The sequence below is a fragment of the Vidua macroura genome, chromosome 3, assembly GCF_024509145.1.
Source record: "Vidua macroura isolate BioBank_ID:100142 chromosome 3, ASM2450914v1, whole genome shotgun sequence".
Lineage (NCBI taxonomy): Eukaryota > Metazoa > Chordata > Aves > Passeriformes > Viduidae > Vidua > Vidua macroura.
The window spans coordinates 34,600,424-34,621,007 of NC_071573.1; the positions used below are offsets into that span (position 1 = coordinate 34,600,424).

The window sequence follows — 20,584 nt, forward strand, 5'->3', positions numbered from 1 at the left end:
GTCAGGAGAAGTTTCCCACTGCTACTGAAGTTTGTTCTTTGGATCCTTCTTAATCTAAGCATTGAAAAATGTGTGCTACCTGAGCTGCCATTTAAGCATACAAGAAATGAAATGAAATGAAATGAAATGAAATGAAATGAAATGAAATGAAATGAAATGAAATGAAATGAAATGGCTCCCCTTAGCACTCTGAGCCTTGCTCTACCTTCAACTAATGGAACCTGCTGAATCTGGGTTTGGTTCAACCTGAGCTGAACACGGCCACATCAAAGCTCTGCACCTCCACATGGAAAGGGCCCATCTTATGTAGAGGTACCTGGGAAAGGTGCTGATGGTGCAGGTTACATCAGTCTTCACACCAATACATTCATGTCACTGGGAATGCCAGCCTTGGGAACGGCTCCCTCTGCAGTACTGGCAGGAGCCAAGGGCAGCTGGGAGCGCTGGGACCTGAAGCCCCTCAGGCCAGGGGAACGTGAACCAGGCTGGGGCCCAAACATGCGACGGCATCTCCAGCCATGCCCTGGTGAAACCATTTTCCTTTGCACAGACACACCCCCTGTTCTCACACCAGCTGACACCTGCACAACAAGAGTTAATGTTATTAATCAGCTCCCTGCCAAGCTGAAATGTACAGGGTTATGCTCCCTGCTGCTCCTTGAAGACTGCAGGCTTCTGCTCCTTATCTGCCAGCCCTCAGGCTGGATCCAGCCCTGCCTCCCAGCTATCCCAGGTCCAGAGTGCTGCTCTGCCATCTGCAGAGTCACAAGGCAGAGCCTTCACAGTTTTTAGGAGTGCCTGCCAAGATGAGAAGTTCTGACAAGGGAAGTACCAAATTCAGCCTTTTCCTCCCCAGAAGATGGAAGTGATTGCATAACCTCCCCGTCCTCTTCTAACAGAAGCAAGAATATTTGAGTTTATTTAAGAGTTTTTTGGCTTCCTCTTCTTTCAGCATTGACAGCAATGGCCATCGTAGCTACTGTTTGCCAGTGCACACTGAGCTTGCTTGCCAAGGTCAGTAATTTATCCCAATAGAGGGAAAACCCAGTGAAAAAGCTGTGCAAGGATGAACTGCAGTTTCTGGGGCAGAGGAGGAGGAGAGGGGTGCAGGTTCTGGATGGTTCAGCAGTGCTTTCCTGGCACCAGGCAGCAGCAGGGCCATGTGGGATCAGACGGCGTCAGACTGGAGTCCCAGCCGAGATCTGCCAGCGAGTGCCTTCTGTGATGTGCAAATTGTTTCAACCAGTTTCCCTACAGGGTGGAGAAATAAATCTCTATTCCTTTAATTCTAGCACCGTGAGATCATATTAATATTAAAAAGGGGTATGCCCAGCTCTAGAATTAGAGCTCAAGATAGGTTTCTTTAAAGATCTGATGCATAAATAAAAAAGATAATTATTATGCCAGAAAGTAAGGAAGTTATGGAGCTAGAGTACCAATTCCTGCTGCTGTACGAAAAGATTTAACTTGGACAGAATGGGAGCAAATCACTGAAATTGTCCTTTACAAAAAGTGCACTGTCAGCTCTCAAAGGAACAGATTCCCAGCTCTGGAATAATTTAAGTGGATAGTAAAGAAGGTAGGACAGTTGTGGCTAATTTCCCGAACAAATTCCAGGTTACAGCTGAAATACCTTGTGACACTCCATCACTTCCAAAACTATTAGGATTTCTCAGCATGAGGCAACACCAAACAAACAAAAAGTCCCTACCTAAAAATGTCACCTAATTGCCACTGTAAAGGACGAGGTCATGCACTACCAGGCTCGACTTTAATTATCTGGGTGAAACAGGTGGACAAAAGGACTTGTGTGAGTTGATGAAAGAATTTGCTATTCCTTAACCAGTTTGCATTACCTTGGAAACAGCTCTTCCCTCAGTGCTGCCCCAGCTGTCAGAATAAGCACTTCCAGCTCCCTCCAGGTTCAGCTGCTGAGCGCTTTGACAATCCTCTGATGAAAGGCTCAATGCGCAGCCATTCCCGCAGCCCACATCTTCTCCTTCACCTGGGTTACTGCCAGCAAGTTTATGTTTATTAAAGGAGAAAAAAAGCACAAAGCAAAGAAGTGCCTTTTATTAAAGCTAATTTCTGAGGCCAACCCACACTTCCCACTGCTGGCAAAAAGGCCTAGAGTTATTGCCTCTGTTTGCTGTAGCCTGTTTGAATAAAGAACCTTTCCCTGGATACTGATAAAGCCAAGGAGATAACTACTCATACCATGCAATCTGGGCAAGTCTATACTTCACATCTTTCTTATTCCAACTGCAAACAGAAAAATATTTCCCTGATTTTTTTTTTCTTTAGGAAGAAACCATTTTCAAGTCAATAGACAATGAGATGATGATGCAAATGCCAATTACATGATCCAGTGCAATCCACATGCTGAGCAGGGAGAGGGAAGGAAGGTCACACTGACCAAAGAAACACCTTCAGAAGCTACTTAACACTTCACTTGGTCAAAATCTTCTGTAGGAGGGAAGGTCTGGGTGCTTACCTGGCAGGTAACACCAGAACCAGCACAAAGCTTAGTACCCACAAGATCTTGGGATACTAAAAACCTTCCTACCAACCAACACTGGGCAAGAGAGATTTCACATGAGCTGCTTCCTCTTTATAAATGATTATATAGAAGGCTGGTCTAGCTTTTGATAGATGTTTAACCAAAAAAGTCCACTAAACAAATATTTTTAACTGCTTTGATGTAAAGGATAATGGAAAAGATCATCTGCACACATTAGAAAGTGTTTCACTAGGAAACAACTGTTTCATTATCAGCAAAAGCATAGACCAAATGAACCAGATGATTCACTAAACATAATAATCCACCAAAGCTGTCTGGTTTAGGATAAAAAATGAACCAAAGATATTGTTTCTGTGCTTCAATGGCAATTTCAAAAGAGAACAGATATTAAATATTCATTACTTTTACAGAAAGGTATGCTAGTGCTGCTCAGAAACAATTTGGTAATAGAAAGCCAAGACTTGCAAACTAATTTTACTCCAGCTCAGTTTCCAGTTCCCTTTTTTCTCCCTAAACCTCATTTAGGAAATCAGGTTTGTGGTCCTAGAGCATGTCAGACCACACCTGTGCCAATCCTCTGGGTGCAGGTGGATGGGTGATAAAGAAAAAAGCGAAGTCTGAGAAAATAACCCTGGGCTTGAAGCAGAGAGATGAGAGAGACATGGACACAAGCCTGGTGTTCCTGCACCACCAGGTTTGCAAAAGAGAAGCTGGTATAAAAGTCCTGCTGCACAGACAAAAGAAAGCAGCAGTTTTGAGCAGCAACACCTTCTAAACTCCAGAAATTACCCTGAATTCAAAGCCTTTTCCCTAAATAGCTGCATTTCTGAGAGGATCCAAGACACAGCTTTTGATAGTAACGAAGCTCAAAAATACACAGCTCCCAAGAGCCTAGAACTTACCAAGACAGTAAGGACAAAAAGAATGATGCCACTGTGGACTTGTGAGAATGCTCAGCTGTCTTTGTTCTGACTCTCCAGCCTCTAACATCCTCAGTCACCTTACATCTCTCACTGTTGCATGACCACTTTGAAAAAGGGATGTTCCCAGGCATCAGAAAAGAGATAAAACCAGCATTTTAACTAACATAACAAAATATCCTAAAGGAAAAACCAAGTGTTCTTAGCTACACAGACAATGGTTTAACCTACCTAAGCCCCCTCTAAATGTATGACCCTCATTTGAAAGGGTGCAGGCAGGTATGTTATTCAGTCAAGATTAAAACAAAATTGTAATTATAAGGTTAATACATACATACATACATACATATATATATACACACATAGTAACAGTATGGGATGATAAAAACTATATGTGGTTGCCCTCTGGTTTCTGATACTTGAATTATGTATGCTAAGACTTTAATATAAACTATCAAATTATTCTAACTACTCGAATTTTTCTGATAAATACTTATATCCCTATACCTCTTTCAAGTCCATCAGAAAAGGTGCTTTTGACTCCCTTCCTGGCCCAGTATTTCCAGTGCATAAAAAAGACAACAGGGAACATACCTCAGGCTCTTCCTCCAAACCAGGTTCTTTGCAGCCTTGGTTTTGCTGGTACTGGGAAAGACCTTTTAGCAGAGCCTGGACCTGGGTAAGAATTTGCAACCTGACTGCAAAGCACTGAGAAACATCACCCAAAGAGCTAAGAGAAAAAAGAGAACATGTCCTCCAGACACATGCAGAATCTTCTTCATTTGCAGCAAGAGCAGAAATCACCTCCAGCAGGAGGAAGCTGTACAATCAGCAGTGTCTTGCTGTCAGCTGCAGAGCTGCTAACTCTCATCAGGACCTGGGTTACACCACCAAGTCTAATGCTCCTGGATGTGAATCATCTCCTTAACATCAATGAGGAGATCACAGTCATAAGTAAATGCCACTGAGATTTTTCTAAATTACTTTACACAAAATCATAGAGCACAGAATAATGCTAAGCTGGAAGGGATTCACAAGGATCATCGAAATCCAGCTCCTGGCCCTGCAAAGGACACCCCAACAATCTCACCTGTGCATGGGAGCATTGTTATAAAATGCTTCTTGAGCTCCACTAGGCTTGGTGCAGTGACTACTCCTCTGGGGAGCCTACTCAGTGCCCAACCACGTTGTGGGTAGAAAACCTCTTCCTGAAATCCAACCTAAACCTGCCCTGACACAACTTCAGGCCATTCCCTCAGTTCCTGTCACTGTCACCACACAGAAGAGATCAGTGCCTGCCCCTCCTGTTCCCCTCACCAGGAAGCTGTAGCTGCAAAGAGGTCTCCCCTCAGTCTCCTCCTCTCCAGGCTGAACAGACCCAGTGCTGCTCCTCACACGGCTTCCCCTCAAGGCCTTCACCACCCTTGTGCACTCCTTTGGATGTTCTCAAACACCTTTATATCTATTTTTACATTCTAGTGCCCACAACTGTCCCCAGCCCTCGAGGCCAGAGCAGAGTGGGACAGTCCCCTCCTGGGCCTGCTGCATGCCAAGGACATGGCTGGCCCTACTGGATGCCAGGGCACTGCTGGCTCAGGGGCTCTGGTCACACTGAGCTTAAGAATGATGAAAGAAAACAGCTTATACATTTATTCTACACATTTAAAAAAGATAAGCATGAAATAAAAAAGGCACATTTCCTTAGCTCATTAGCATTTAAATTTAAGAAGCAGTATGAACAAGAACAGTGAAATTAAAATTTATCTTAAAATAAGATTTAACTCTGGTATTACTTCCACATGAAAACCAGCGTGTTGCCCTTGCACACAAGCAAGGCCTGATTTTGAAACATGTATCCATGAAGATGTGTATGCATGCTTATATGTGAACTTCACCCAAGAACGATGTTTGCACACCCAGGTATAAATATATAAATCTAAATATATAGAAGAAACCTTCATTGTTCCACAAGACTGAATGCATGATTTGTATCCACAAGATGTGCTAGAATTAAATGTTCATATCAAAACTACACAAGCAGAAACTAGTTATTTTTAAACTTCTCTGAAAAAGTGGGCCTCAAATCATTAGCTATTAATCCTGGTTAAAGAGTTATTTGAAATAAACTTAATTTGCTTTATTGCTGTAAAGATCATGTGAGTAAACCACAAACTTTCTAATACAGAGAAAGGGTTAATTTTTTACTGAAACAAACTACATGCTCAGAAACAAGCAAGATATCAAATAACTGCAGCTGCTAACAGGGGGTTTAACTTTTGCTGTTAGCAGCTGATATGACTTTTTAATAGCACTGAATATGAATAAATCTAAAATTTTGCTTAGCAAATATTACTTTATAAGAGATTTTTCTTTCTATAAATATGATGCTGACTTGTGCCATAATCGTGACTAATTCCTAAAGACTTAAAAGGATTACCTTTATTACAGTGCCAAATGACTAAGATCCTTAGTTAACTATATTTTCTTAATGTGTTCTCTAATTTTCATTTTGTATTTTATTGTTTTCCATCATTTTGAATTGCTTCCTGCTCTTTGCTTAGGCACAACCTTGGCTGACCACCCATGCTATCAAGGCAGTATTTCAGATTTTGACTTCTTAAGCCTTCGCAGTTTTAACTTCCCAAGACCATTTTCCACTTCTTTTTTTCTTTTTTGGGAAATCTTCTTTGAAGACACAGGGTGCAGTTCTAGACATGATGTTGGCACTGCAGGCAGCTCTTCAGGGGCTGTGCTTGGCTCATTTTGGCTTGTCTGCACTCCACTGATGCCCACAAAAAGAGACCAGGAGGGTTTTTTTCTCAAAGTCAATGACTTCTGGTCAACCACAGTCTTTGTCATGTCTTGCTTTGAAAACAACCTGAAATTAAGAGGTGTCTTCTCCTCCAGGAATGGACCCAAACAATTATCATCACACACACTCATTTCTGTATTGATAGAAGTTAAAGAAGTCCCTTCAGAGGACACTTTTGTGAAATGCTTCAACTTTTCCTCTGAACCACAGGTCTCGAGCTGAGCCTGTGTTTTGGTCACTCTCTGACTTTGCTTTGGAGCTGGCAGAGCTGACTCAGAGCTGCAAGGAGGGCCCTCACTTAGAAGACTCGCCTCTGACCACTCTAGAGAGTGAGGTTTTTGCTGGCTGCGAACATCTTCTGGCTGTCTCTGATTAACATAATTTCTCTGCTCTAACACAGGAAGCCCCAAGCTGCTTTCAGCTGTGTTTGTGCAGTCCTTCAGCAGGCTGGGGCTCCTACGTTTCACAGCAGACTGAGCACTGAGAGAAGTCTCACAGTCACTCTTTCTGTTCTCTGTCTGTGAGTCTGCCCAGCCAAGACACACTTTCTTGGAGTCCTTGCTGATTTGAGGTTTGCTTGCACTACTTCTCCTTGGTTTTGTCCTCTTCACACTGCAATAAAAAAGGAATTTTGTTTTTTAAATTAAAAAAGAACCTTTACTGATCCCATTTACTGTTTTTCCAACTCTGAAACACCACTTGGGCCACCCTCTTTCTGAGCATGGAAAAAATCCCTGTGTATCATCCTGACAAGCAGCAATGTTTGTCTAGTGTGGATAGTATCAAGCGTTATCCATCTGATTTTCCACTGTGCTATGGGAGAACCCTATTTATTAATGGCTAAGCCATGAAGGAGTGAGTTCACACTCTTTTCCAAGAGGCAGAACTGGATTCATTACAGATGTTAAAGGTCAACAGAGCAGAAGTATATTGAATTCCTTTTTGAACTGGCTAGATAAAATAGCATTTCCTAAGTGCCTAAATGATTGCAAACCGTTCCCATATATCCACATGTATAATGCATAGCTACAGGACAGAGGGGGCAGGTGGGGAGAAGCAGTGAGTGTGCCTCTGTGTGAGAGCTCCTAATCTCTATTTTAGAATGTTCCTCTGGAATTTTTCCCAGGACATTTCAAAGCATTGCTTTAAAGTTAACCACTACTCATCTAGTATCAAGTCCATTCATCTGGCAAGGACTTAGGTAATGCAAGTAGATGATATTCTGAAAGGAATTATACAGGAAAATGGGATCACAAGGGACCTGATGGAGTGTCAGTACACAAACACTCCTCAGCAGTGTGTTACCTATGGATCTGGATTTCACAGAGCCCATAAGATGAACTTTATGCCCAAGTCCTGAAGCTGCATTTTGAGTCTAAACACATTGCTAGAGATGGCCCCAAGCTGATACCACTTTTTGCTGCCCCACTGCTGCCAAGCAGTTCCCAGGACAGCACATCTAACTCCTCTCAAAGAGGGCTCATCCCAAACAGGGAGAGCTGCATACCTCCAAAGCTAATCTCATTGCTAAAGACAACACAGATGAGACAACAGTGGTAAAAAGAAAAGTTGCCAGGGTTCACAGCAAATCCCTGATTTCACAGGTGATTTGGGGCTGATGGCATCTTACACAAGTTGGGATGGAGTCCTGGTACCACATGGAGCAGTGACAAGTTCAGCTGATCAGCTCATCCTCCCCATCCACTCCACCAGGGATACTCTTTAACTTTGACTATTGATCCAGAGTCTCAAAATGAACAACAAAAAAATATTTGTGAAGTGTTTTACACCTGATTCAAGCATCACGATTTATTTTGGCTCAGAGCTTCATTCAAGGAAAAACAGCCTGTTTTGACTCTGCCTAATGCTACGTGTGATATCTATGTGGGTTGTAATAGCTTTCTCCATGCTGTAAAAAACAACAACAATCATTTTATGTGCTTATCCACACTACAGTAGTAATCTTTCAGTAATTTAAAACAATCTTTTGTAAAGTAGTTTATATTATTTAAAATTTTATATTATTTAAAATTTTATTTCATGAGCTAGATTCTACCAAACCAAATTTTACCAATTATAAATTCAAAGGCTTAGAAAGAATAGCGGTATACATTTTTCTCAGGGTGTCTTGCTTTATTTCTTCACTCAGATTAATCTTAAGCTTCTTGTTCTCAGCAGATTCAGTAAAATATTCAGATGTCCCATTGGAAAGTTCTTCTTTCTGCTCCAAAAGAAAGTACAGGTTTAAAGCATGACACATCAAGCTATGATTATTCAACAGAAAGCTCCATTTCTAATACTAAGATTTACAGCTGTTCTTTATTATTTTGATCTGAGCAGTCTAAAAGAAACAATTATTTTTAATCTTTTAATATTTGGGAGTCTAGTCAGTTCCGTCCCCCTGACTCCCAAGCAACATATTTTGTATGCTAAAATACACCACAAGCAAACAAGACTGCAATGTAAAGGATGTAGCTTTCCAAACCATCTGAGGAAACTGTTGGCAAATATTTGACATCTTTGTGGCTCAAACTGTGACAAATACCAGCAATCTCTCTTGTAGACAGGAGCGTGCTTGTCAGTCTTTTTTCCTGAAGAGACTGACTGGCGCAGTGGTCTATACACTTATTCTCAGAGGAATTCCCATAATTTTCCATACTTACAAAAAAACATACACAGTGTTATTTGCTCATTGAACAAGGCAAGGGTTAAAACTTTTAATTCTAACATTTAAACGCTCGCAACTTGTAGTGGTTGGCTACTACAGAACAACAGGGGAATTCTTTCTGGTCTCAGCTAACAGCAGCACCATCCTTTTATATAATATGAGGTTGGGGCGAGTGGGAGGGAAGGAAAATGCTCTTTTTCTTCAGGCTGTGAGCACTTCCTTTCACAATGAAACAATCTTAGTCAGAGAAGGGGTGTTTGATGATTTCACCATTAGTTACTGCACACTCCAAAAAAAGTATTATCTCTGAGGCTACGGAGGAGAGGAAAAAGAAGTGGTGAAGTCAAGAGGAGAAGAGGCTTTGTGCACATCCTTGTCTTTGAGAGCACTTTTCTCCCTCAGCCTCCATGATGCAGCCTCTGACAGGGCTCCCCAAAAGCAGGGAGTGCTGGTCTAGCCCATTCCTTGGTAAGGCACTAGAACCAGGTGGTGTGGAAGAACTGAGGGACACAGAGACAGCCAGCAGAGGCACAAGACCACAACCTGTACATGACCCCTGCCTGGAACACCCCTCGGGAGCCTGTCACTTAGGGGAGAGTAAGCCCTGCCCATTTTTATTTCTGTTTTAGAGGAGAGGTCATGGGGGACCTCCATGCTCTTTCCAGAAGAAATAGCCAATGAAAACAGCTTCCTATTTTGCAAGCAGAAGAAGGGTAGTCAGGCAAAGAAGTAAAGCCAATTTGCCACTTAGAAAAGCTACAGCTGTTCTGAGCCTTCCTTTCAGAGACAAGTTACACAAATGTGCACACTGAGCCATGCACCAAGTTCTGTCCACTTGTGGTGCAACAAGTGTGTTTACAGCAGGCAGAAAACACATAGAGCATACATGCAATGTGATTCCCAGCCTCAGAAATCAAGCTTAACTAGTTTAATCTGAGGGATTAATTGCTGCTTCTATTCTTGCTGGAGGTAGATTCCCCTAATTTGACTAAATATATTTTCATACTTTGTAAGCTATTAAAGACAGAAATACTACTAAGATACTCGAGCATTATGCTAATCTTAAGAGAAGGCAGAGACTGCAAAGTCTGTAGAAACTATTCTGATTTCCAGTAACAGCCACACAATTTGGAGGCTGAAGGGTCTTGCACAATCATCCTGCATCAAAGCAGCTGGAGAGCACTTGTACTTGGCCAGAGAGTCAGAGTCCATCTGAGTTCCTGCAGGGTGGAAACGGGTTAGGTTAGTTCTGTTAAATCTTCTTCAGCCCCCAGCACGCCAAGCAGGCCAGGATCAGCAGCCCACTAAGGCAACTCTTGTCACTGTGGTAAGTAATGCATGGAAAGGAGCCCTTGGCACAAAATCCAGGGAAGGACTGGGGATAGCTCCTGCCCCCACGTACTCCCTACTGCAGATAAGGCATAATCCCCAGCTCTGACTTGCATGTGACTCTGGACCCTGCAGGACTGGGATGGTCCTGCCAGGCTGTGAGGAGCAGACCCTGCAGAGAGGCACGGATGACAAAATCACAGCACTTGTGAGTTGAGTCAGGCTGGAGCTAATGGCCCCAAGTTGCAGGGCTAACACATTCCCTCACTGCGCTGTCATCGACCTTCTGTTTTGCTTTCAAGTAACTTACCACACAAAGCAGTGACAGAAAGGGTTAAGGCATCAAAAAAAGTAAAAATCAAAATGATTTATATGTGAAACACTTCTGAACATGCCCTCTATGTACAGTAGATTTTCCCCTCGGAACCACACCCTGTAAGTGCTGTATTTTGAGAGCTGAACAATTAACACAAGGCATATGAGTCAGGCTCTGAAAGACTCTGTGGGAACCAGAGAGCCTTTTGCTATTAGTAGTGATGTAAACTCCCTAAGGCTGGAATAAGTCCACAATAGAAGGCAGAGGGAGTCATAAATAACAACAGTGGGCACTCCATATACTACTAAGACACAAAGCCATTATTGGTGATACTTCCTTTATTTTCTTTATTAGACTTAATAATTTTAGTTAATTAAAAAAAAATAAAACACACTGTCTGTTTTTGAATACTATTTATTTCCTATGGGAACTTCTGGACTTGATAAAGAAAGAAAAAAAGCTAATCTGCTCTCATCCTGTCTAGTAATCCCAGATTCCTTTTAGACAGTGAAATAATTAAAGAAAAATATTCCAGGCATAAAAGGGAGGACAGCAGAAGCAGACATCATATAAACAATGACACCATGACAGAGAAAAACGTCAAAGCACCGCCAGACTTGCAACTCGACTCTGAAAGAGCTGCAGGGAGTGTGATTGCTGCTAACAAATTAAAACCACATTTCTTGGCAAATTGTTAAAGACAGACATATTTACATTTGTATAGAGACTGGGTGGGCACAAAAGATTAAAATGCTTCTCTAGCCCTTGAACTGCCAAGTTTCATTAGAAATATGTGCTCTTAAAATCCCAGGGTAAGCTCAGTCCTCTTTGTCACTCAAACTGCAGAGAAGGGCCTGTAAAAGTGGAGCTTACAAAGTTTTACCTGCCTACCTGCTCATGACACTGGCCTCCCCAAACCTGATTTCAAGATCCTTAATACTTCTCCAAAGAGATGTCTGGGGGAAGAAAAATCTCTATCAAAACCTAAAGAGAAACATCAGGCACACTGGTAGGCACAGAATATACTTCCTGTAAGGTTTATCAAATTGAAGATTTTTTTTTTTTTTTTTTTTTTTTGGCTATCTTACTCCACTTACAACACACTCAAGCTGAAAAAGAAACCCTCAGAACTGTAAAAGTAGCATTCACTGCTGTCTCCAGCTCTCTCCAGGACAGCTGAACTCAGCAGCACGGTATTAAGTATCTATTAAAGAACTATCCATGGATGGGCACTTGTGAGGAACCCTTATCCTGAAAAGGAACTCATTACCCTGAAGCAGAGTGAAAGTTTTGGCCTTTCCAGCATGACAATATACTCATACCAATACTCTCTTCTTTCTTTTTTTCCTGTCTAATACTGGGTTGAAAGAAAATTTTCCAAGTGAACACTGCTGCCCCCCTTTCCTGCCTCTCTGGTATCATGCTTGCTAGTTGTCTCTCACTCTTCTCAGTGCCACAAGCTTATGTACCAATAAAGTAAGACTAAGAGATAATTAAATTTCATGTCTGGTTCCCAACCCCATAATAAAAAACACAGTTTTTAAGATGCATTTATCAATGTGGCTCATCAAAAATACTTAATAGAATACATCAGCGGGTTCAAGAAATCAATTTTTATATCATGGTGGAAAATGGCAGGGGACTATAAATATAATAATAAAGGCAAAGCTATGAACTAAAGTATTATCCTGGGCACACACAATAAAATTAGTGATAAGACAGAAACACTTATTTAGGGGAGCTTTATGTAAGCTTGCAATTGGATGATTTCTCTTAGTGTCATTCTAAGCTGCATCATGAGCTCAACCAACAAAAGATAACCTTTAGGTTTCAGAGGTGTCCTGACAGATGACGGGCAGATCAGAGGTCAGAAAGGACTCCTTCCAATCTGATAAACAAAAAGGGCTCCTTAAAGCAAGTGAGGAGGCTTCTGAGGGAAGGATGAATCAGACATTACAATCTAACTGATAAACAAGTGACAGAGACCCTGGGTCTGGGTCTGAGACCCAGGACTCTGGGTCTCATCTCTTGCCCTCTCCCAGCCCACATGATGGAAAAGCTTCCCACAGTTTCAAGATGCAAATTTCTTTGCATTTCCAATATAGTAATGCATCAGTCCCGGCAGTTCTACTTATGAACTCCAACCACATCATAAAACACTTGCAGAAGTTCTCCAAGTACAGAAATGGATATTATTTGCAACCTGAAACAGAGTTCCTTGATTAGAGCTGTGGAATATTGCTCTACATTTTAAAGTTGACTGTCCTGCTCTAAAAGTCAGTCAATTCCAGTAAAAACCATTAAGGACCATTCCACATTACACTGGAATTCTAGTGTTGCCTTTGAAATAAGTATTTTTAAGGAATGCTGGTGGTTTTCAAAAATACTCCAGTTTCATGCTTGAAAAGAATGTAACAATCAGAGCAAACTGCATCTGTCTACGAGGAGCAGAACTGTTCAACCCTCCCATGACCTAGCACAAAGGCAAAATCAAACTCCTGGATCAGTATAGTCTTCATTATCTACCACCAAAATTCCTTTCATGTGACACCATGGATTTTCAGTTCTGCTCGTCAGGAGACTCTATGTTCTGTACTAGTTAGTCCAAGCATTGGCCCAATCTGTTACAAGCCCCTGTGATACACATTCCACTTTCTCAAAACACAAGGTGCAAACCCAAGTTTCTCACTCAATACATAAGTCTTGGCAATCACAAACATTCCAAAGGTCCCCCAGGCATCACCAGATTAGCTTAAGGCATATGACTTCTATGAGGAAAATGCCTTCTTCCTTTTGAAGTATTTGGTTTAGATTTTAACTGTATTTCACATATAGGAGGAATCCCAGACTCTTCCGAGTGTAAGAAATTCAGAGCTCTCTAGATTTGCATTTGAGCACCCATTAAAGAAGAGAGAAGAATCCTGCTGTAAATAGCAGAGAACAAATGAAATGTGATTTTTTCCTAAAACTCAACAAGCTGCAGGGGAGCCTTTTTATGAATCAGACCTATGTGTAACACAGAGAGAAAATACCCCATCATACTTTCTAAAGGCACAGAAGTGCTCCCGAAACAACTGATTTATTTACATACTGAGCAGCACGTGACACAGGCTGTGTGCATTTGCTTGAAGGCAAGAACTGCTAAAATTAATGTTAAGTAATTGAGCTATTAATCATTCTGATTTTATATACTGATGCTACAAGACTCAGATTCTATCTTCAGAGAAAGTGTCCACTGATAAGAAATGGAGGAATAGACAACAGCTTTTCAACCAAAATAATGTCTCTCAATGACACTAAAGAAAAATCTAAAGCATATTAACAGTAAATTTCTACCTTAAAGGAAACCAATGTCTTATAAGCATGCATCTTCAGCCAGCCATTTCCATCAATTTTTAGGTTCCTGACTCCAGTAATTATGAAAGAGGATATGCATGCAACACACACATTTCATACTTGAAAGAGATTTTTATAAATAAGGGAATAGCAATTTTATATTTTGTATTTATGCTCATCCCCTTTCTCCAGCTTACAAATCAAGAGAGAATATCTGAGACAGGCCCTCCTGTAATCCTGTACTACAGCTTTTCACAGCCTGGCATAAGGATTCTCTATGTGCCCACCAAACCTCACTGGGTATGGGGTCAGCAAGTGCAGATGTCCCTCAGCATCACCCACCAGCAACACTAAAGCAAACTTTCCACTTGCCTTTCCAGACATAGCATAGGTTATATGACATAAGAGAATACTCCTTGGAGCACATGATGTATACAGTGTGATTCAGACGCCCAACACTTTGATACTTACAGGAAAAAAAATCTGGGAAAAAAACACATCAACTTTATGCTCTTTTGTTCTTTTATGCAATCACAATATGCAGTAACACCTGGAGAAGACGTTGTAAAGAATAACTAATACTCTTGACCTCACCAGTTATAAAAACCCAAAATATGTAAAACAAGAACTGCACAGCTCAGGAAATAATTACTGTTCAACAATTTAATGTCTTAACTTTGTTTCCAAAACCAACACCAGTACCACCACCCTGAAAACCCCCAAGACTTCTGAGCCCACACTGGGGATCTGTTCCTCCAAATAATTTCAAATCATTAAATATTGTTCGAAAATCCTGCCATGAACTTTACCATCATATATTTCAGTTTCCTGTTCAGTCAAGTTATGAACATCCTAGTAGTTCTAAGAGATTTCTTCTGTAGACTGAAGAACAGATTGCTCCTAAAACAATTTTTTAAAATCCTGTCAAATATTCCTTGCCCAACAGGAATATCAAGAATTATTATCAAAACCTTAAGTAAGTTAAACCTTTTCAAATCATAGAGCCATCAAAATCTTGCAGATGCACCACAGCTAAATAAAATCTTTAGCTCCCTGCAGCTTTAAAGTGATCCCTGCCAGCCTTCCCCCCGCCCCACTGCCAGAGGTGCCCATCCTCTCCAAGCCTGCAGAGAGGAAAGAGCAGATAATCAGGTCAAATCCACATGAACCACCAGTATAAGCTGTGACAGCAACAGTGAGAGGGGAGAGGAAAATGAGGGAGGTGAAAGGATGATGACAGATGATAATATCTTAAATAACCACAAGGCTTTGACAAATGGGATCTTATGAACGCTGCTAAGTAGTTAGATTTAAATCAACTGGAGCACTCATATAAAAAGCAACTACCAAAATGAGTAAAAGATTACTCAATTTGTGCTTACTTTTTGAGGATTGCTTCATATGGAAATCATTTTAGTACCTTAATCATTTATACTGCAGCAACAGGACCATCTATATTTCTGCTCTGCTTCACCTGATTTTGCATAATGAGGTACACTTTTATTGAGGGCGTATTCCACTTGTTAGCTTTAAGGCAATAAATATTACTTTTTATTTCATTCCATACAAACTCTAATATTCTGTCTGCTTTTCAGATAAATTAAGCTACAGAACAAAGGTTTTCCAATGAATTCCTTGCAGCAATATCTTGGCCTTTTTCCAGCCATCACACAGTTAATTCACTCAGCAGTTTGCATGAACACGGCAATTGCTCTTTTCAGTAAAAATACCGTGCATTTATCAACAGATGATTTTCATTTACAGCCCTAGTGCCTAGAGAGGCAGCTCTGGGAGGTTTCTCTGAAATTCTCCAAAGCCTTCTCTGGTCTTGACTAATTGAAATAATTGTGTCAGTTTTCATTTCATCATTTGCCCACTTCTCTGGATAGTTAATGCAGCAGACAGCTGTGAAACGTTTGCCATGCAGAAAATAAATCCGTTTGTAAGCTAAGAGAAGAAACTGCAACAAGTTCAGACAAATCTCACTGAGGCAATTCCCAGCATCACTGCTCTCAGGTCTCCTCCCTCCCCTTCTGCAGGAGGTTCCTGCCCCACTCAGAGCTGGCAGAAGGGAGCACACATACGCCCCAGCTGCTCCCATCCAGGGAAGCTTGGTGTGCACGAATCCACAAGACTGTGATACCCAGAAAGACGAGATGCAGGCATGCAGCCCTTCTGGCAAACGCTGCTGCGGGAGTAGGGATCTCCAAGGAGAAGAGGCAGACAGTCAGGACAAAAGGGAATACTGCTGTAATTTTCTTTTTATGACCAAGTCAAAGACTTCAGGATCGTTCCTCTGAGATGCAGTTTCTCAGAGACAGCAGCCTAATGACTGAAGCTAATTGAAAGCTTCACCAACAATGAAAGGGAAGTCTCACTCTTACCCAACACGTGGTCCTGCCAAGGATCAACACTGAAGGGATCTGGCTGAAAGTGAAGCATGCAAACAACAAAAATTCAAACCAAAAACACCCCTTGTTTTCAGAGGGATCACTGAATGACCCCAGCACTGACAAACACTGAAGATAGGAATGCCCAAGGAAGAGAAGGCAGGAGGAGTACAAAACATGAAGGATAAGTAAAAAAAAGTGACAGAAGTTTGAAGAGTCAAAAGCGAAAACTCACCCAAGCAATTCTCTGCCTGTTCCACTAATGTGGTATTTGGACAAAGTTCATTAGTCTGCAGTTTCCCCTCTCTACCTTTTTGAAAGAAGTAGTGAACCCTGGTCATATTTACCAACTACGTCTTAATGTTTTTTTCCTGTTTCCTATAATGACTGAAAAGAATTCAGCACATTATCTAAAATCCCAGAAAACTAGATTTTATAAAATTCAAAAAGGACAGTGATATAAAAAAGCTAGCAACAAGACAAATATTACAAGAAATGTAACATTAAAATGTAGTGGATGTTACTTTCAAGCCCAGGTAACTCTCAGCTGCTACCTAAAGGTTGCTTCGGCTCCATTCATCCAAATCCTGGCTGCGTGCTCCTGCAATATTTTTTTGCATCACAGTTGGCAAATGTGTGGGTACAGGATGAGTTGGTTCAGTGAACTGACATGATGGAAAACTAATCCTCCAATGAAAACCAGAGAAACTTCACAAATAAATAATTTTCTCCTAGATCAAGTCAATGAACTAATTCATTCTCAGCTGAAGAATCACTTGGTCCATTGTACCCAGAAAGGAAAGGAAAGGAATATGTGGCTGGATGTAGAGGGGATGTGGAGTGACCTTTTCAGTAGTAGCCACCAGCACAGCAGCTTCACTGTAATATTTTATACACACACACACACATATATATATATGTATATGTATATAGAGAGATATATATTTGTACTTACGGTGTGAATTGTGCAATTCTATTTCATAGCATTTCCTTCTTCCCCTACCCAATCTGATATCACTTAACAATAAGTCTTTAAAGCATTTACGACAACTAAATTCCACATAAAGTCCTGTACTAATCTTTACAAATTGCTGCTTTCTGAAGTTTTCATTCTACATTCCAATAGACACACTATTCCAGCAGTATACACTCCAGTGGGACATATCTGTTAATTACAGCTACGTTTCATGTTTGTATGAAAGAACCAGAAGTCTCTTCCCAGCATAATCAAAACCCAAGCAGACCCTGTCACTAAGACTCTTAAGAGTTTTAAGAATGAGAATTCTCTAATGCTCCTGAAAAGTATTACAATGACACAACTTATAAATCAGACATGTATGAAGAAGATGAAGTAGTTTATTTCCCTACTGGGGATTTAAAAAAGCACTGGGCACATCTTTAGCACTTTTTTCTCTGTGTGTATCGTGAAGGGTTTGTTTTGGTTGGTTTGGTTTTTAAAGAACAATATTCTGCTGGAACAGAATCCTACTTTTGTCTAATGTTCTCTGTAACTTAACAAAGTTCAGTGGAAAACCTGAGATCTTTTTAATCAAGATAGAATCTCCTACTCCTCACTTTCTTTTCTGATTTTACTCAAAGAGTAATTTCAAATTTCCACTTTAATATCATCTTTAGCTTAACCTCCTTCATGCTTTCCCTAGAAATGCTTCCTCCATAGATTCTGGTATAAAGCCAATGTAGTTATCAATGAATACTCCATTGTTTGCACATTTTCAAATGCTCATAAGCCTTCCACCCATTTCCACTGCTTCCCCAGATAACCCATTTCCAATTTTCCATTTTAACTCTCTACATAATAATAATCAAGAAAATGTCGTCACTGACAAAGATGACTAATCTCTCCAGAGCTCTTATATATTTCCTTGGGTTTCCTCTTTTGCCATGTTCCCAAAACTGTCTTCTTTTTCAAGATAAAACTATTCAAGATTACAAACATAGTTTGGTAAAACAGGAAACAATGGTTTTATGTTAAACTTAGTATTAATCACTCAGCCTATTCTTGCATATCTTCCTTAAGACTTTTAATTTGCTTGTGTAATTTCAATAACTTGCTATATTGTTTCTTTACTAGAGATTTCCCTTCTTCCAAAATGCTTATTACTGCCTGTAACCTGAGTTTTAAACATAACCACACACACCCATTTATAAATACATCCTAAAAATTACATATTGATAGATTTTCCTGGTTTATTTTATCACTGCTCCTTAGAGGTGCTCTAAAATATTTTATTAGTTTATCCTTAAAGCTAATTTGACAGAGTGTCTAATCCACCCTAACCTTAGTCTTACATGAGGCATTACAGAAGGATTAAAATTGGTTCTCCCACTGATGCTGATGTTTGTGCTTGTGAATATCTCAAAAGCAACCTAATTATAATCTTTCCTAAGGTGAAGGACATTAAAATTTCATTTCATAGATGCTATATCCCTTGAAACTTGTGGTTTAAGCACAGCCTATTTCAGAGAAACACAGAACTGCCTAAAAAGCAGTGAAAAGGCAAAGAATGAAGGGCTGAAGACAGGTGAAGGATGAGAGCTGGGGTCAGTGAAGGAAACCTGCACCAGGCTGAGATAAAACTGGTTCCAAGTAATGGGAAAGGGGAACACTGAACCTGATTTTTCTTGACAGAGCTCAGGAATGAAAGCTTGACCCAGGCCATAAATCAGTGTAACTACAGTTTAAAAAAATGCATAATCACTAAGTCTTGACTAGGTCAATCACAATCACAGTAACACAGGAAAGTGACAAAGTCTCCATTAATGTATGGTTAACTGCTTTTGTAAAACACAAACAGGCCCTCAAATCCAAGGGTGTGAGTTCATGAAAGGTTTAAAAGAACTTGTATCCAACACTGTGGCATTATTCAAACCCAAACAACATACAGAAGAAAACAAAACACAGCCTCATTTTCAGCCCATGACAGAATCTGCAGAGTGTATCAACAGAAAGGTCTTCTGGGTGGTCTTTTGTAGGGCAGAGTTTAGAGTTCCAGCCTACTCAGGGCTCAACTGCATGGAGAAAAGCAGACACACACGAAGCACAGATTCTTTGCCTTTCTTTTGGAGTGCCAAAAACTTGAAAAACTTTCAGTGGCAATCAAACACTCTCCCAGTTTGGTGAAGTACTCAGCTGGAGTATGTGACAAATGTGATCCTAACACGCATTAGGAATCCTGGAACAACAAAACAGTCTGGAGTGGACCCTTTAAGTGAGAGTGGTAAGAATTAAACAGATGCTCCAAAACATTAGCTGAGGGTCTGCTCCCATCTTGCTAAGTTCTTAAAATCTGGGAAGATGCTCAGGGCTAACTTTTTCTCATTCCCTCCTCCCAACACACTACACTGACCATCCCAGCCAGGGCTGTGCACAAAGCAAACTCCCAAGACTTGATTGTTGATTAGGTTATCAGCTCACTAAGATATGTTTTCTTTTTAAATATAAAAGCATTTAAACTTGCCTTTTAAACAACAAGGAGTTTCCACAGATCAAGATCCAATTTTGAAATAGTAAAGCTAAATTCCCTAACACTGAATTTTTAAATTTGCCACCTTCTTCCCACACAAGATCACAAGAAAAGCTAAAGAAAACTTCTCAGCTCTTATTTTATGGAAAGATGAAAAATACCAAATGAGGGAATTGGATCTCTCGTAAGAGTTACTTAAGCAAGAAAAAGCCCCACAATTATTTCTCAGTCAAAATGCAGAGATAAAATTTTCTACTTCAAGCATTAAGTAGTTTTCAAGACAATACTGAAAAAGTAATAATTCTCCAAAGAGCAAAGTACTTCTAGAGCAGGGAGATAGGTTTCTTTCTGAGAGTGCAAAAATCATTGGCTTGATTCTTTGACACTTAAGGGTATGTACCAAGCTAGGAATGGAAACAAGAAAATCTGCATTCAGCATTACATATATGAATACCGTGCCTGGTAATGGGAAAAAAAAAAAAGGAGTTGAGTGAGTGAAAGAAAATATGTTTTTTCAAGGGTCAAATACACTTTATTACATGTGAGATCAACTCCTAAAATCCATCCAGACCTCAGGGTGTAATTGTGACCCTCAGTGTGAGCCACAGAGTGGCACCTGGGCCCATGTGAGCACTCCTGAGACAATCAGCACTTAACTGCAGGATAAAATTCAGAAGCCTTTGACCCAGATGAAGCCTTCAGGATGAAATATTTTAGGAGAATTGCTTATGGTATTTAACAACACACCAGTGCCTTTTCCTCCATAAATGTTTGGGGATTTTGTTCCCCAGCAGGGCCAGCACTGAT

At 40.6% G+C, this 20,584-nt stretch overlaps 1 protein-coding gene across 4 annotated transcripts in view; it reads right to left on the reverse strand.

Moving 5' to 3' along the window:
* Positions 1 to 5,077: 5,077 nt before the first annotated feature.
* Positions 5,078 to 20,584, reverse strand: part of SLX4IP (SLX4 interacting protein) — a 70,314-nt gene continuing 54,807 nt past the window's right edge. For all 4 annotated transcript variants that reach the window (XM_053974686.1, XM_053974685.1, XM_053974687.1 and 1 more), the window contains 2 exons: positions 8,365 to 8,474; positions 5,078 to 6,865 (listed from right to left, as the gene is read on the reverse strand). In XM_053974686.1, the coding sequence (XP_053830661.1) occupies positions 6,031 to 6,865; positions 8,365 to 8,474 (945 nt within the window). In that variant the 3' untranslated portion in view covers positions 5,078 to 6,030. The remainder of the gene's footprint in view (positions 6,866 to 8,364; positions 8,475 to 20,584) is intronic.